General features: G+C 39.9%; 1 protein-coding gene across 1 annotated transcript in view; it reads right to left on the reverse strand.

Moving 5' to 3' along the window:
• The window catches only part of Dnah5 (dynein axonemal heavy chain 5), a 232,373-nt gene that overhangs the window by 45,459 nt on the left and 168,257 nt on the right, over positions 1-18,657 (reverse strand). The window contains exons 60-65 of the mRNA XM_028868160.2: positions 15,353-15,532; positions 13,808-13,945; positions 9,623-9,758; positions 8,746-9,062; positions 8,002-8,157; positions 7,011-7,193 (exon numbers count right to left, since the gene is read on the reverse strand). Coding sequence (XP_028723993.1) covers positions 7,011-7,193; positions 8,002-8,157; positions 8,746-9,062; positions 9,623-9,758; positions 13,808-13,945; positions 15,353-15,532 — 1,110 coding nt within the window. The remainder of the gene's footprint in view (positions 1-7,010; positions 7,194-8,001; positions 8,158-8,745; positions 9,063-9,622; positions 9,759-13,807; positions 13,946-15,352; positions 15,533-18,657) is intronic.

Below are 18,657 nucleotides of genomic sequence, written 5' to 3' on the forward strand. Positions count from 1 at the left end.
TTACTTGAAAAGCTTTCTAAATACAGTGTAAATTAACAATGTGACTAAATGTAACAACGTATAATTCCACATAATTACAATCAGGGGAAACCCGGGGTTAAATGTGAGGTCAGCAGCAAAATCACAGTGACAACCTTTCTCAGTTCTGAGTGTGACTCCCTGCAGCTACAAGTCCTCACTGCACTGCTCAGATTTCCAGAGAAAAATCAGAAAAGAGCATTTCACGGGTAGGTCTTCAGGATTCCCTCAGCAGGCTTCTAAATTCTACTCCCTGAGTCTAGGCAGCAATGAATCATATGAAATAATATTACATAATAAAGTACTACTTAATTACTGGATGGTGTCATCTCTCTGTTAGAATCCAGTGCTCATACAATCTTCTGGAAAAAAGAAGCCAGACCTAGAAAAGGGTCTTATTAAGCAATATTCAAGTCCCTTCTCTTTTATGGCTAATATAATTCTTCATTTCTAGGAATTATCTTCTGATTGTGAGAACAGAAACCCATAGCACTCTGCAAATTGTGCCTTATTTTGATCACCATCAATATGCTAATCACTCAGCTGGGGATGTACTTCAGTTAATTAAGTATCATTTCCCCACCACACACAATGCCCTGGCTTTGATCCTCTGTACTGAAAATAAAAGATAGATAATGAACAGATGATAGACAGCAGACAGAAGATAGACAAATAGATAGATGATGAGAAAAAAGAAGGAGGGAGGGAAGGAGGGGAGAGATGACGATGATACATAGTAATATAATGATAGATACTGATAGTAGGTAGATAGTTGATAGATTAATATATTATATACACATAATATATAGACAGACAGATACATATATGATGCAAAGATGTATATATTGTATACTGACAACTGCCAAACTGTGTCTCAGCTTCTCATCGGCTCCTCATTATATAACCTTTCAGTGTCTCCACTCGGGACTTCAAAGAGATGATTGCTGCTTAGCACTGCCAGCAAAGCTGAACTCTGCTCAACCTCAGCCTTCTTCATGCCAGCAAGTCATACACACTCCATGCTTCCAGCTTCTCAAGCCAAGGCCTCTGAGGACTCTGCTTTTTAAAAAGATAGTAAGAGTAGTAGTAGGGGTGTGTGTGTGTGTGTGTGTGTGTGTGTGTGTGTGTGTGTGTGTGATTTTTGTGCATGTAGAAGTCAGAGGACAATTTGTGAAGTCGGTTCTTTTCTTTCATATTTAAATGGGTTCCAAGGATTGAAGGAGGATCTCCAGGCTTGCACAGCAATCACCTTTATCCAGTGAGTCATCTCACTGTTTCCAGAGTATGCTGCAGTTCCTTCCTTTTCCCCAGACTCCACAATAAACTCCTGATCAAAGCCTACCGTCTCTACATCAGAATCTAATCTTTCCTCACCGCCACTACTCCAGTCTAATGTCCTAAGTAAGAAGTTCCCACAACTGGGCACATTAGAATCAAGCCGGAAGCTTGGTTAGCAGGCCTGGAGCAGGGTCCAGGATCTAGAATTCTAATATGTTCCGAGACAGTGTGATACAGCTGGTCTCAATGCAAGACTCTGTGACCTGTTAAATCAAATACATGCATCATTTTCTTCTCTTGAGACCTCTGCACAAACTACTGATTTATCAGGTCTGTTCTTCACCTACAAAATTAACTGTCTTCCCTTCTTCAACTCTTTCTCAAATGTACCTTCTAATGAGGTGTACCACCCACCCTAAATGTGCAGCCTACCACCTGATTCCCCAGCTCTCCATCTTGTCATGCTTGGTATTTACTTATTTTGAGAGCATGTAACACCTTCTAGCAAACATGAGTACTTAGGTATATGCTATTCCCCTAGGAGAGCTGGAGGTTTGATCTTGTTGGTTTTGGTCTAGTCTGTTTTGGTTATTTGGTAACATCCTCCGATTCTTACAGTGATGCTTGGTACCCTTGTGTGCACTCCATTAATATCATGGGACAAATGATCAGGTGTTGTGTCCCTATCAATTAAACTGCAACATAAAGTGAACTGGAAACTCTAATCTCCATGCTGGAAATACAGACATGAACATTCTCTCTTTGCAATCCACAAAGTTAAAGATAAGAACTGTCGTGACAAAACTGCATAAACGCAAACAGTGAAGACCAGTGAGTCTACTTTATATTCTGGCCCATGAATCCTTACTGGTTGAGTAGTTTGGGTGGGAAGGGCCCCCACCCAATTCTAAAACTCATGGTCTGAGCCCAGTGAGCCAGTTATGAGGTCAGAATGGAAAAGAAGCTCATCTTTAGGCAAAGCAAAAGTCTACATGTCTACTGTTTTGAATTCGCTGAGCCGTGGCCACTCAAGGAAAACGCGGTCTCCCCATCACCCAGGCCGTCTGTTGTGCCGCATCCGAAGCCTCCTTAGTCGTCACTTAAATTCATTTATTCACTAAATGAGAATTTCAAATTTCAGTAAATGTAGAAATTAGTACCAAACAAGTGACATTTACGGGCTGCTACAGCACTGCTTTCCGCCAGCAGTTTTCATAAAAATCCCACATTTTATGGCTACAGTAGGAAATAAAATGAAAATACATTACAAAACATTTAAATGTATAAACTTCACCTAGTATGGCCTCTGAGCTCCTAGAGGTAAATGCTGTGAAATCCTCATCTATAGCAGGAACAGAGGGGAATGTCAGATGACAGAGAGACACAGACTCGCGTGGTTATCTGCATCACAGCGGCCATTGTATAAAATCACACAAGCCTTAGGGCTTTTATCCATAAAATGGACATGAAAATAGCAGTAGAGTGATGGTACAGTCAGCCCCAGCAGTGAAGCTAAGAGAGATACAGCATTGCCGCTCAAATTCTCTCTCCTTCTCCTGGAAATATGTGTATTTCTACTAGAAATAATAAGCAGACTATTTCTTAAAAAGGAGACTAGTTCACAGAAATGTTTATTCTTCTATGTACATGTGCCTTTCTATCTATATATCATTCTAAATATCTTGGTTTGCCAAAAAAAAAAAAATATTCTCTTTGATGAAAGGTTTGCACGTTAGTTGAAAGATACTATCTCCTTGAATGTTGAAGCTCAATTTATAATCCTGTGTTCATAGAGCACATAGAGATGGCTCATCTAAATGCAGTGACTAGATTATGGCAAATGACTGTGAGGGCAGGGGAAGAAACAAATCAGCTCAGACCCCCTGACTGACACCCAGACTGAGAAAACTCAGCCACGTAAGAAGGTTCAGAGATACGGTGGAAAGAATAGATATTGGGGGTGGGGGACCTCCTTGGAAGAAACAGGCAATGTTAATCTACACAAAGTAAGTCGTGTGACTGGAAAGAAAGCTTAGTCAGCAAAGTGCTTGTCCGAGTTCAGTCTCCAACACGCCCCCACACACACACACAAAACCCAGCTGTGTGTCCTATGCCTGTAGTTCTAATGCTAGCGAGTTGAAGACAAAAGGATCCTGGGGCCCATTGGTCTGCCAGCCTCATCTAGTTAGGATCAGGCAAATAGGAGACTCGGTCTTGCAAAACATAGGGAATGGTGAATGGGAGCAACACTTGAATTTGAGCACACATACACACACACACACACACACACACACACACACACACACACACAGCAAGTCGCTCCTTTCATCATTACCCTTTATTTGGGGAAAGTTAAAGGAAAAGATAACTGCAATTATTATAATGATGTACATAGTAAGATAATCTTCTTGTACTGAAAAAATAAATATAGGCAAATAGACTGTCATACCATCCTGGCCACAATAGTTGAAAGAGATGTCTATTGTGAGTGTGTGTCCTACTAAGGATAAATTAGTAAGGGAATGATTTTCTCAACACATTCAATTTTCCCAAGAAGAGGGAAAACACCAACCCTGGATCCATAGTGATTTTGTAAGGCTGATGAAAGTCTTTAAGAAACTGAAATCACCCCTTGATACTGTAACCCTCTCTCACCACTGACTGGGTGCTGATGGTTTTGTTGTTGGTTTTCCTTTGTTTTATTGCAACCAGCATCAGTCAGACAAAATTGTTTCTTCCAGAGAAATTGTATTCATCTCAACATGATATAAGAAAAACAAAGGCAATTACACTACACAGTCTTCCTGAAGCCAAGGCTACAGGTGACATCAGAGCCTAGGGCTGCTATGATGGATGCTGGCCCAAAAGACGTTCAGGATTCACATGCTCAACAGTACATTCTGCTGATCAAAACCCCAATCCTTACTGAAGTAACAGTGTGGCATTGCTGCATCGCTCCAATCACCTCCATATGCTTTAAGTCAGGCCTAAAGGGTACCAGGTACATGGTGAAGGTTATTATTTCCTCATCAGCTACTCTGCCGGAATTACACTGCTTCCTGCCACAGTAAGGTCAACCACCCATATGAACTTATGAAGCTGGACTAAAAGCTCCTCAACCAAGTTCTGAATTCATGAGTATTGTTCATATTTTATAGTTAAAAATGCAGAAAGAGATGCGGGGAGAGAGAAGAGGAAGGAGGTAGAGACAGATATTTTCCCTTTCCCTTCCAGTGGTAGAGCTCAGAAAAGCAAGCCTGATACAGTATACAGAAAGCATACAGACAGGAGGAGGTGCAGATCCAAGGAATTTGCCAATGATCTTAACCTAACAAATCTTCAGGTCAGTGAAGCATGGGCCACAAAGTAAAATAACTTCAATGCTATCGAACTCATGAGAAAGTCGATAGCAACTTCAACCTCACCGTGGTAGTCTCATTAAAACCTCCTACATCTCCTTGCTTAAGCTTCTCGCGTTTCCCAGAGGAAATGCTGACTCGGAAAAGAAAGGTTTATAAATTATTGGTCTTTTTTTCCCCTGAGCACTAAGCTAGCTATCTCCAAAAAATAGGAGCAAAGGAAGCTGACACTGAGTTATGTTTCCAGGGTTTCATTATGTCAGTGGCTGTCCTGGCTAGCTGTCACTGTCACCTTAACATGACTTGGAGTCATCTGAGAGGAGATCCTTAGTTTAAGAATTGCCTAGACCAGACTGGCCATGGGCATATGTATGAGGGATCCCCTTGATTGTTAATTGATATGGAAGGGCACAACCCACTGTGGGTAGAACCATCCCTGGGCAGGTGGTCTTGAATTGTATATGAAATCTAGTTGAGTATAAGCTGGTCTATGAGCCCGCAAGCAGCATTGCCCCATGGTTCCGTCTGTACTTCTTCGGCTGTAAACTGAGTTCTTTTGTCAGAGATAATAATGTATGGAATAGAAGGCAGGCTTGCCTTCAAGTTCCTACCTTGAGTTCTTGTTTTGACATCCCTAAATAATGGGCTGTGCTCTAGAATTCTTAGCTGAAAGGAAACCTTTCTTCCCCTCATCACTTTTGGTCAGAGTATATGTCACAGCAACAGAGATCAACCCAGAACAGTAAACGTTAGAGGCTACAGGAATTCTGCTTTATTTTGTACTCCATTCATTTATCTGTGGGATGGAGCATGTGTCATGTACACATGTCGAGGTCAATTTACAGAAGTTGGTTCTTAAGTTCTACCATGTGTGTATTGGGGGCAAACTCAGGTCAACATGCCTGACACCAGGAGCCTTGACACCCTAAACCAACTCAACCACCAAACAGCTCTGAAAGATTTATACCAGACTTGCCAGGCACACATGGAGCTCTTTTAGATAACAGGACTAGACTGGGGGACTAGAGAGATGGCTCGGTGTCTAAGAAAGCATACTGTTCTTGCAGAAGACCCAGGTCCTAGCACTTGTGCTGGGTAATAACAACTGCCTGCAACTCCACTCCTAGGAGATCTGACATCCTCTTATGGTTCTGCAGACATCTCCATGCATGGGGTACATATAAGCGGACAGAGGCACGTGTGTGTTTACACACCCACATAAATAAAAATCAAATAAATAAAAAGCTAAGATTTCTTATGGTCTAAGCACAAAGCTTACATCTTATATGCTAAGAAGAACCACAATGAAGTGAAAGCAGACAAGAAAACTGAAGGTAAACAGGTAAATAGAATTCATAAAACATTAAGCTTTTCATGAAAATGAGTCAGTGGAAGAACAGAATAACAAAACAAATGATAACTATGTCCTCAGAGTTACATTGTTGGTGTCTCAAAAAGTTACCAGTGGCATGCATAATCTATGAAACTATATTAAAAGTGTGGCTGGGGAGGTGACTTAGTCAAGTGACTGCCACAAAAGCATGGAGGCCTAAGTTTGGAACCCAAGAATTCGTGTTAAAAGCCAGGCATTGTGGCGTATGTGCCTGTAACCCCAGTGCTTGAAGATGTGGTGGGGAAACAGGTCAATCACTGAAGCTGACGGGCTGACCAGCAGAGCTGAAGTAACCAGCCTCAGGTTTAATGAAAGGCCACATCTTAAAAAATATATACGTGGTGGAGCTGGAGAGATGGTTTTGTAGCGAAGAGCAGCACTTGTTATTCTCACAGACGACCCAGGTTCTATTCCTAGCACCCACATGGCAGGTCACAACCCTCTGCAACAGCAGTTTGGAAGGATCCAGTGGCCTCTTCAGGCCTCCACAGGCACCAAGCATGTATGTGGTACACAGATATCCATGCAAATCACATATTAAAAATAATCATTATTATTTATAATCATTATCATCATTATTATTATATGGTGATGATGATAAAATTTTAAATGAAAAAGGTAGGAAGAAATACTCAATGTCTATCTCTCTCCTCTACACACATTTGCACATATATGTACACGTGCATGTACACGCCACAGCCCCACACATACACACAAGAAAATACATGTGTAGATAACTGACTAATACTTCATTACATGGAAAAAGAAAATACTGAAGAATAAATGTGAATTTAAGATTCCAGATTAATGGCTCCTAAAGCAATTCCAGTGTTACAACTAAGATTCAGGACCTAGGAAAACCACTGAGATAAAGGGGAAATCAAGTCTATGGCAACTTTCATATTATTTTTATCAACAAAAGGCAGTGCAGTGCAGAAACGGAGTCGGCCTTGATTTCCTACCTGTTTCTCTGTGAGGATGACTCTCCCGAGTAACTGATCCTCCAAGCCTTTCACAGTGACAGTGAAGTCAATGATGGAGGTCCGGGCACTTATTTCCGGGGTGTAGGCTGGATTCGGCAGCTTGGTAGTAATGTAGAGTTTAAAACCATCCATGACATCTACTTCCTTGTCACCAACTTTTACCTTTATATAAAAAGAAAGTTAAACAGAGGAGAGATACACCTGAGTCCTTTCCGTATTACATCCGTTATTGATTTGATCAGTTTGTTACTGACTATAATTTGTAGAGTAAAACATAAAAAGAAACTGTCATTAGATATGAGTTTCAAGACACTAGGATAGGAGAGAAGAGGCAGGGAGGGAAGGAAGAAAGGACAAAGGAAGGGAGAAGGGGGGTAGCTAAGAGTTCTAATCATAGCATGAAATGGATAAAGAATTTGTTGTCAAGCATGTTGGGACTAAGCCGAGGAACTGAGAAAAAGCTAACCCACAGTTTGCTCAGGGGTTGAGAATGATGAGCAGGTTTGCTACCCACACACTGAGATTTTGGAAGTCCCACAAGCAAGACCCAAATTTGGCATGGGAGAGCGGAGTGGTGGCATTGGTATTGACTTTATGACAGTCAAGGGACAGGGACAGGATGAGGGTTTGTGAACACACATGAACTTATGTGGCTTGAATTTCTATCCAGTGCCACGCAACAGAGTTCCAAGGATTTCACAAGTGTGCCCATATCTGTACAGAGGAAGAGGGGACATGAAGATTCTTAAAGGTTTCAACAGTCAAAGAACAAAATAGAATCCATTTCTTTGTTACAGAAGTAGAAGAGACAAGCATGAAAGTGTTGTTCTTCAATTAATTTGGTCTCAACTTAAGAAGAGCAGAAAAATAGCCCCCACAACTAATTCCAATTGCTATTTCTTGAGAAAATTCTGTCTCATATACTAGGATGCACAATTGCTCTGCATATTGTTATCAAGGCTAAACCTACCTTAAAGGTAGATCCAGATTTAATAAAGTTTTTTTCCAAAACATTGTCCAGAGCAGGATCTAGTTCCTCCCCAACATCTTCTATAAGTAAAGGCCGTCCAAGTGAAAGGCTGTCCTCCAGGTGGTTTCTAAAGTACTTATGGTTTAGAGACGTGATCTACACATGGGATGGGATCACAAGGTTACTTGGAGGAACAGGCTCATGATGCAGTACACAGTAATGACTTGTGAGCTCCAAACCCTCTGCCACAGGAAACAAGGACTTAGAAAGCCTTGGTGTTGAAACCATGCTATGTGAAATGGTGCAGAAAGCTTAAATGTTTTCATTCTGCCTTCAATAGACAAACATTATCACCTGCCAGGAAGCATGTAAAAGTTGTGTGGGAGGTCTCTGCTTCTGTCTGACCTCCACCATGCCCGTTGGTAGACAACTAGAAGTCTGCTTGTAAGCACAGCACATGCAGAGTGATGTGGCTCTGTTTTTTTCTGATTATCAAAGACAGCCATAGCATTAACAGATAAGAGTCTGAGCCGTGACTCACTGAAATATGGTGCTAGTAGATGTGGCCAAAAATGGAAACAATACACTTATGGAAAATATTTTGTTATTAGATATAAGTTTGTATCTCTGTTTAGGATTCCAACAAAATCTGTAAGACATTCAAATATTTCTCTCCCTTTGAGGGAGGGGAATCTGTAGAGAAATACAATCTGAAGTGTTTAAATGTACTCAAATGAAAATCACCTGGAGTTCATTTTGGCTTTCTTTGTTTTTAATCCAGATCTTGCCTTGAGTCTGTGGATCAATTAGCAAAGGATAGCGTGATGCTTTTGTGACGATAATTCCATTCTGAATAGACAGGTCATCGTTTGGAAGGCCTTGGAGGTTCCATTCACTGATAGTCGGGGCATCAATCAACATCTCATTAAGATTGAGATCATTCCCGAATGGAATGTTATGAGCTTTCATTTCCTTCTTCCAATCATTTAACAGCAGATCTCGAAACTCTTGGTTAAATGGACCAGAATATGACAGAAAAGCTGTTGCCAGCAGCACATCCCCTAAAATGGAAAGCAAGCACCCCTAAAATATTTTGTGACCATTCATGCAATAGTGTGAGTTACTGAAATTGAAAAAGAAAGTATAAAACTGCAACCATTCTTTTAAACTAAATTATACAAACCAGTCCATAAGCACGGGCTGCAAATGGCTTCATAAATAAGCATGAGTTGATTGACTGTTGAACAGAGGGTAAATGTCCAATCAAGAAACAGCTGTCAGAAGTCAAGCATTGGGTCATCATAATTTTATTGTAAGAGAGTGACCTCTAGCTCAAAAATGTAACTATAAAATCCGGAGAAGACAGAGTCTTCATCAAAGGGCCTGTGTTCAATACTCCCACACTTATAGAAGCATTAGAAAGTGAACTAATAGGAAGTGTGAAGGTCATTAACACATCAAATCAGAACACACATGTACCAGACAATTACCCATCTCCTTGAAATGGTAGTAGACACACAAACACAACATACAGGAATTTAAAATAAGCAAGTGTTGTTTGATTAAAGCTTAAGGCTTCTAACTTCAACACACAGTCTCATTAATAAAAGAATTTACAGACCTACAAGTCGTTTAGTTTGCGCAGCAAATTCTTTGCTTTGTTCTGTCCATCGTTCCTTTTCACCTGCCAAGCCACTGATGAGCGTGGACGCCGTCTGCATCTTATGCCTGCATCGCTCTGCATCTTCAAGCAAGGTCTGAAGAAGGCCAAAACCAGAGAGAAACCTTTAAAAAAAAGTAGCTTCTATCTCAAATGTATAACTTTAAAACATCTATTGTCTGCCTTTCTGGGACATGGAAGCCTATTTCCCAGGAAACACAGCTTCTATTTCCTTGTGTCTGTTTGGCCCGGTTCTGTCTTTGGTTCTCTGTCCAGTGCCTTCAACCCAGCAGACAAATTCTCTCAGGTATTAATAACAGACAGGTGCTGGACATTCCTGTCACTCACCAGTAAAATCACACATGACAGCATCATGTAGCACAAAATATGTAAAGAATACAAATTCTTAGGAAAGTGCAATTAAGAATATCTCTCATGCTAAACCCTGGGTTCATCCATGCTTTATCTGAAGCCACACCTCATTTTACATCAGAAAAAGAACTTAGATTACTTTCACCTCATTGTACCCCAGGGTGCCTGCATAAATTTCAGCCTCATTTAACTTGTATGTATTTTTTAGATTTTTCCTTGAGTCTAATGAAGACTTCCATATATTACTGCCAATCAGAACCCAATCCTATCCTCAGTTTCTGGTTCTGGTGATGGAACCCAGGGCCTCATGCATGCTAGATACATGCTGTACTGCTGAACTATACTCCCAGCCCAAATATTTCTTGTCTTCTATGTTTAAGAGATGACTGCTAGCTCTGTATGTGAAAGCATAGGAAATAAATTATAGACAAAGAGGTGTACATCAATAGATATCCATACATAACAAATACACACTACACATTTTTACAAGGTAAGTTCAATAGCAATATCTATAATGGAATGGAAAGTTTAAACTGTTTCAATACTTTTTTTAGTGGGACTACTTAAACTAACATTTAAATTATTATAGTGTGCTGATATAAATACTCTAAACTGATTAAAACTATCTTGTAAGTTTTTATGACCAAAAAAGATCTTAATATTTTATGAAGTTAATAACTTAGATAATAAAACAGTGTGTACTGAGAGCTCTGTTTTTAAATGGGTTAGAGAATATGTAAAATATATAGCATATGTTCAGATACAAGAACAAAGTATTATTTATATTCCTCTCCAGGATTGCCTAAATGCATTTTCTGTAATGAATAGACTGCTTTTCTAAGAGTAACACAATACAGTGTCTTGCAAAGGGAGATACTTAACCCAATTTGTTTTCATCTTCCTTCTGGAGTTTTGTCTTCCCATTTAGTTAATGAAAAATAACCAAAAACTCACTTCTGTGGCAAATCCCACCACATGTGTCTATTGCTTCATCCCAAAAATAAAGATACCAGCTGTATGATGTTTGAGTCCATATAATTTACTTAAAACAATGTTTTCAATTAAAAGATATTCTTAATTGCATTTTCTCTTCAAATTTCTCATCCTTATTTATACATAGCCAATTGAGAAAACTGCTAGGCCCTCCCTCCCTGTCTTTATCCTCTTGGTACCCAGGTTCCTCTTATTGCAGCAACATAGGCCAAGAGTGGTTAGTGCTTATGGCACAGAGAGGCAGATTGTTCCAGTGGTATCAAATAAAGGTCAGGTACAGAATCCCCTTGCTTCAGCTCTGCAGTCCGGTCTCTCCTAACTGGCCAATATGCTGGCTCATTCTTCAGAAGACCAGAGAAATTGGATCCTATGACAAGTCACTGCATCCTTTGTGAATCATAGCCACGGACACTCTGTCAAAAAAACATTCAGGCCTGGGTTACAATGAACGGGAGACTAGAGCCCTTTTGGGAGGCTCACAAGCTCTTATCAGCTTCATCCAGCCCTAGGGATGAGGAAAATGCAACAAAAATGAGTGAAGGTTCTTCAGAAGTTGGTGACAGAAACTCATGGCTAATTTTTTTTTAACCTAAAGAAATTTAAAATGTGTTGAAATGCAAGTTTTCAAGCTATGGCCATATTTTTACAATAGCTGTCCTTACGTGTTCATTTATCTAAACCAGTGGTTCTCAGCTTGTGGGTTGAGACCCCTTTGGGGATCCAACAACCGTTTCACAGAGGTCACCTAAGACCATTTGAAAACACAGATATTTACATTATGATTCATAAATCAGCAAAATTACAGTTCTGAAGTAGCAATGAAACAGTTTGATGGCTGGAAGTCACCACAACGTGAGGAACTACAGTAAGGGATTACAGCATTAGGAACAGTGAGAACCAGTGCTCTAAACCACAACAGATGCTGCAGAACAGCAGTAACAAGAAGGACTGGAATGAGCTAATGCAAATCTGCTAAAATTTAAACACAGTGATACTAGAAAGGAATTTTTTATTCATGAGTACTTCTGGATACAAGTGACTATCCAGAAAGACAGAAATTAATGCTCTTTCCTCCTTTTTTTTAAGTAGACTCTGAAGTTACAAAGTTAATTTTCTCCTTATGCAATTGAACCCCCTGAGTGTAAATAGGCACATCCATGCAGGTGCTACTGACTTACTCCTGTAAACATCTTTGGAGACACTTTCACATGGCTTCCAGGAGACTTTGATCTTTAAGAGAAGCAGCATGTATTCTGCACACAATCAAACTGCAGAGTCACAAGCAGGTGTCTTAATCTGGACAGGGTCCACTTCCATAAAATATTCAGAGGAAGAGTCAACATGGCTCCCAATTGGCAAACACAATGCAGGGTTTGCAGACACAGATGATATGAATCTAACAGCTTATGTCATCAGTATGGGGAGTGATTTAAAAATATAGCATCTGTATATACAAGATATATTTAAAACAGTGGGGAAATAATGAAAATTAGTTTTGTGACTTAGAAGCTCCAGTGTCTGCTCTCTGAATCCCTTCAGGCATTTTGTTAACATGAATGTTAACATGCAGGTGTCTGCTGAGCCCAACCCAGCCTCCTGTCACCGTAAGTCTTGGTGACCTGAGCACTCATAGTCACTTACACAAGTGAGGAAACCCTGAAGCTTCAACTGCATGAGCTTTCTATTGAATCCACTTTGATTTTAGAAGGAAGGGGTCTTCAGGGGAGCTGGGGTTTGTATAATAGATGACAAGTGTATGAACCTAGATTCTAACAAGAATAAAAATCTCTCTTCCTCCACACCCCCTCTGTGTATCTCTCTCTCTCTCTCTCTCTCTCTCTCTCTCTCTCTCTCTCTCTCTCTCTCTCTCTCTGTGTGTGTGTGTGTGTGTGTGTGTGTGTGTGTGTGTGTGTGTGTGTGTTGAGAAATTTGTAGACAACCACTATCATTAGAGTATACTCCTGTGGTCAGCTACATCCATGTAGCAGGGAGGCCTGAAACCAATATCAAAATATTAAAGTCCAGTTAGGGCTTTGATTGACCAGCCTAAAGCCAGAATGCTCCCTTGACATTTCTGTGCCTTGGCTGCTGTATGAAGTATCTGCCCCACCTAGTTAAAAAACTGTTTGAAAGACTCAATGTAATTGTGGGGAGAGGGATAACTTGGGATGCACAGGTATCATCACTGTCCACATGATTATAGGAGATTTGGAATAGTTATCTTCTATGAGTAGTTTCTGTGGGAGTAAACCACCCTGAAGCTTATCAGTGGCTTTCAGTGTTGGTTAGATACAAAGCCAACAGATCAGAGTATAGTAGAAATCAGAGGCCTTGCACCAGATCAATGACTCTTTGCAATGAACACTTGCAAGTAAAGGTATATGGACAAAGAGGTTTACTGCATGACCCACTGTGTCACATTGTAGCTTCCATGAGGAGATTTTTATTCCCCCCCCCTTGTTCCCTTTTATTCTCTTAAATTGTGGAGTTTTTTTTGGGGGGGTGGTTACCAGGGCAGAAGGTGGATTCAAAGGGACAGGGAAATGAATGAAATCGAGATATATGATGTAAAAGACACATAGAATAAATAAAAAGAAAGTAAAAAGCAAAAAACAAAGCCAAGGGCTCAGTGAAGGATCATGTGCTATATGTGCATTATGCATAAAACTCAGTGAATTCTTTCAGACAACCAACGCTTCAGATAAAGATAGCACAGGAATGAGAGCTCACAAGAGCCAACGGAATGTATAAGCGTCCCTCCCATGTCACGTTTTTGGCTACCTGCTTTTCAGTCATGGCCCGTTCATACTCTGCCTGCACCACGTCGAGCTCTGCTTGCTTGTCATCCAGCTCAGCCTGGGCTTTCTGCAGGTCCTGCATGGCCAGCACATGACGATTCTCTTGCACAACCAAGTTAGCCTGCAGGGGACACAGGGTAAGGGAGAAGCAGGAAGTCCCCAAACACCCATAGTTTAGAGGGTAAGAGTTCAACAATGGCCCATGCTTACACCTATGCTTTCTAGCTCTACAATCACCTCAGTTTGCATAAATCTGAAACAGATATTAATGTGAATTTGTCATCCATGTTTATAAGCATAAATTAATTGTGAATCATTAGAATAGCAGTCAGCAAATTTATTTTCTATAGGCAAAATAGCCTAAAAATTATTTTAGGCTATGGAGGCCAAAAGGCAAAAGCAAAGCTTTTAAATACTTGTTTAAAAAACATTTCATGAGCCACCAGTATAGATGACAGGCTAGATTTGTCTTTCACTGGAGCTGAAATATGAACCCTGGAGAAAAGTTTTCATTGTTCTGCCTTTTTGGAGGTATTTGTTTAATGGTTTCAGTTCTCTATTCTTAAAACAACTACAATAAAACAAAAATTATACATTATATGTTTGCTTGGAAAATATAGTAAGAGGGTCACGTACTTCTCATGGCCAATCCTGTGCTATGTTAAAATCTCCAATGATCACATTCTTGTAATGTCAGTGAGCTTGACATCAATTATTTGCTCTGAAATTCTCTCATGTGAATGAGTCTTTGATCCTTTACATAGTTCTGGGATCCTGAGATGCACTCTCTCTATTCTGCACTATTTCCTTGAGAATCTTGATTATTTTATCACAGTTATTAAATTTCATAGGTAGTTGACAAATATAAGTAAATTTTGGCTTATGGTTGGAAAAGATCTAATTTACAAAACCAAAATCAAGCCACAAGATATGGCCTTTCAGACGTTTGTGTATTTAAAATGTACTCACCTCTCTGTTTGCTCAAGACTAGGTGTCTTTTTAATAGTGATGGTGAATTCAGAAATGATGTACATAAACTAAGCTACCTGGGGAAATGTAGGCTTAGTCTCAAGATCACATTAAGTTACAAATAGCTGACATTCTTGCCCCAGGTGCAAAGAAGGGAAAGGAGAAGTCTACACCTTCCTTCATCAAAGGCCAGCATTTTCTGGCCCCAGTGTCTATATCTTAATCCTATCTTATTCATTGGATTCCTTTGCTTAAGATCTTGAACACTGTTGGAAAATTCTGTGCTATGATTTCTTCTTTTTTTTTTTTAAGTAATTCACAACAGACTCAGTGTCTTCGCAGAGAATTGGTTCATGCTTAAAAGCTCCTGCAACTTCAGATTTGGGTTACAGAAGAAAGAAACATCCTTGTCTCTGTCTTTCAGAATCCCACTCTCCCTATGGATCTGAGGACAAATACACTGACCGCCAAAGCTCCTGAGCTGCTGTGCACGGATGAAACCAACTAACCCACAGACTTTCCCAGCCAAGGGTCACACAGCTCCCTCTAGGAGTCCTACCTTCAAAGGCAGCACCTCCTTGTTTATAGAAAAAAAGGAAGCCATGGCTTTGGTCCAGGAACAAAGACCAGCAACATTCCCACATACGCGTCTGGCAGTCTCAATGTTGTAGTCGGCCATTTCAAAGTAAGGATTCAAAAATTCTATCACTTCTTCATTGATCGTGTCTTTGGGGAATTGCTGGTGGAAAGAGTAAATCATGTCAAAACACTTATTTTATGAAGGTATATCCAAACTCACATTCTGTTTTCAATGTAACTGGAACTAATAGGCTGGATGAATGGTATGGCTTTTTGTCAATGTCTCCGGGTGTTGGATGAAAGTCTTACAGCTGAAAACACAGTGTGGAGTGATTGCAAAAGAAGTCTGCAGGATGCACTCTGTCCTGGTAGTGCAAACACCATCCTGTTTAAATATATTGGGATCCAGAGAAATAGTACAGTATTTAGGTGATGAATACTAATACAGTTATTAGAATTTCAAAAGCAATAAAAATTTCTTTCCATTAATCCTAAATAGGTGAATTATAAACCCATAATATCAACAATGAAAAACAAACACACACAGCTATATTCCGGCTAAGGACATATAGATTTAGCATTTATCAGCAACTAAATGCTTAATAGATTCAGACAGAACTTCTATTAAACTCACATGAAATGTGAGACATTGCACCTTGAGAATGATGAATTAATTTTTAATCAAGGAGCTATCACAAATATGAGAGTATTATTATCTCCTGGATAAATATAATTTTAAAACACAGCATAAATGGATTTAGAATACCTTCCTGCATCAGGAAGGGAAGTCCAGGCAAATGATGAAATGGAATGTTTAAAAGATGGTGTTTCCTCTTCTAAAAGGATGATTATTTTCCAAGTAGAAATAAATATAAAAAATTCCATGCAACTAATAATTGCATGAAATAAACCTTCATAGAACATGTGTAGCAGAGTAGAACCCCTTTAATTTAGACCTTGCCTGTCACAAGTTTCTTTCATGAGACTTAGAGAATAGTGGAGACAGAGCTCCCAGAGGCAGTGAATTTTTCATCATTTGCACAAGGGGGAAATCTGGAGTCACTCATGAGGTATCAATGCAAAGTCCAATTGCACTGTCATACGGTCTCACGTGTCTCACGTCGTCTCACAGAGTCTTGCTGTCACCTGTCCACATACCTAGACAAGTCTATGGCCCACTAATTTCATAAGCCACTCATTGCTGTAGCAGATAGAAGGCACCTTACAATGTCATAGCGTCAGCAGCCACATGAGTGGTACTGAATTGAAACTGGAGGAAAGGTGGTGCTGAAGCTGTAGCTTGTGAAATGGGCATGGATCGGGTATTCCCAATTAGTTGTTCAAGATCTAAATCTGGAAGATAAAACAGTATAACTTCTAGAAGGAAATGAAAGAGAATTTATTCTTCCTCAGAGGGAAGCCAAGATCGAAATGGAACACCGAAAGTGCTATTAAGTTGAATATCAATAAAAAAAAATCCTACATTAAAATTAAGAACTCCTGCTTAGCAAAAGACAGTGTTGATAAAGTGAACAATTAAGCCAGGAAACGGCTGAAGATATGTGCAGCATTCGTAAAGGATTTGAATCCAACAGACAAGCGGCGTTAGCAAGGGGCTGGGGAGATGGCTTGCTTAAGAGTACTTGCTGCTCCTGCAAAGCCCCCAAGTTCCTAACATCCATGTGGTGGCTCACAGCCATCTGCAACTCCTGTACCAAGAATTTGACTTTGTTTCTGCCCTCTGTAGGCACCGGACACACACATACATACAAGCAAACACTCATACACATAAAATGAAAACATCTACAAAACACTCGCACACCTAAGGCTAAGGGAACGTTGCAGAAGAGACACAAGAAATATTGTTAAGAGACAAGGAATCAGAAAGTTTGCTGTGAGATCATATCTCCTAGGAATGCCAAGCACTGCACCCATAAAGTCTCATCCACACGACTGCCCAAATGTGAGCTGAACAAGGAGGACACTGATAGATGTGTCAAAGTAGACAGAGAAGGAACTCCATAAGCCTCAACACTACACAAAGAACTACAGACGACTAAGATGTTGAGAGTGGGAGAAATAGTCTTCCCAAGGGAAGATCATACCAATTGGTTATCCAATACTGAATAGTTAGCCTGGGAATATACAGGGAACATTAAACAGACTGAGCAAGTCATATTTAGGAATATATGTATATATACATATCTGCATGTAAATCAATGAAAAAGGAGACTGTGAACTTGAAAGAGAGCAGGAAAGGGTATATGAGAGGGTTTGGAGGGAGGAAAAGGAATGGGGAGATGATGCCATTATAAGTTCAAACTAGAAAAGAAATTATCAAAGAGAGAAAAGGGTCCAAACAAGCACTTAACACAAAAATTCCTGAAAAGTTTCCAAACCCACCAGAAGATTTTCAGCCTCATTAGTTGTCAGGGAAATGCAAATTAAGTCCATAACAAAAAGAAACTGCTACCACCACACACAGAAGGATAGTGAGAAGCAGGAGATAATGAGGATGTGGAGTACTGTGCAGTATGCCTTGGTGCTGAGTATGTAAAATGACTTAGAAATCCTACTCCCGCAAATATGGCAAGCAGAAGTAAATATGTACAGCCCCCAAATGTCCTGTATATCAGTACAGACAGAAGATTCATTTGTAATAGCCAAAGCTTAGCAATAACCCCAATGGTTGTTTTTACCACAGTGGTCCAGTAGACAAATCGAAGCATATCATATGTCTCACCAAGTGTTAATTCAGAGAATCTCATGGAAAATGACTGTAAACATTTCAGAAAATTTAAGCACTGGTTGTTAAGCCTATTTAAGGCCTGTTGCATATACTCACAATTAACTAATTTTATTTAAAATAAAGGCAACCTATGGTGAGAACTCAGTTTTTCCTGACTTTATGAGGCTTCCTATCGCCTACACTTTGTAGGTCGTTGGCGCCGATGGCACCAGCATGGTGCAATTCTACAGAAGGTCATGTTGTTCTGCTTTCTTATCTCTGTCTCTAGCATCATTTTTGGAGTTTGAAACTGGTCTTTCTGGGAGAAATTAAACTGTGCAAAGACTAATAACAAATGCCTTTGTTCTCTTCTTATTTTTTCTTATTTTCCTCCTCAAAATAAAATCTAATTATTATACACTTACCACACAGCACTGAACATTCATATCCTGGAAACTTAAAAATAATGGAGAGTTGCCTTTTGCCACAATAAGAACAAATTTCATCTATCTAGTGAATGACTGTCAGAGCAAGATTTTGTATGTAATTTTGTATAT

Source organism: Peromyscus leucopus, chromosome 11 (genome assembly GCF_004664715.2).
Source record: "Peromyscus leucopus breed LL Stock chromosome 11, UCI_PerLeu_2.1, whole genome shotgun sequence".
In the NCBI taxonomy this organism is placed as follows: Eukaryota; Metazoa; Chordata; class Mammalia; order Rodentia; family Cricetidae; genus Peromyscus; species Peromyscus leucopus.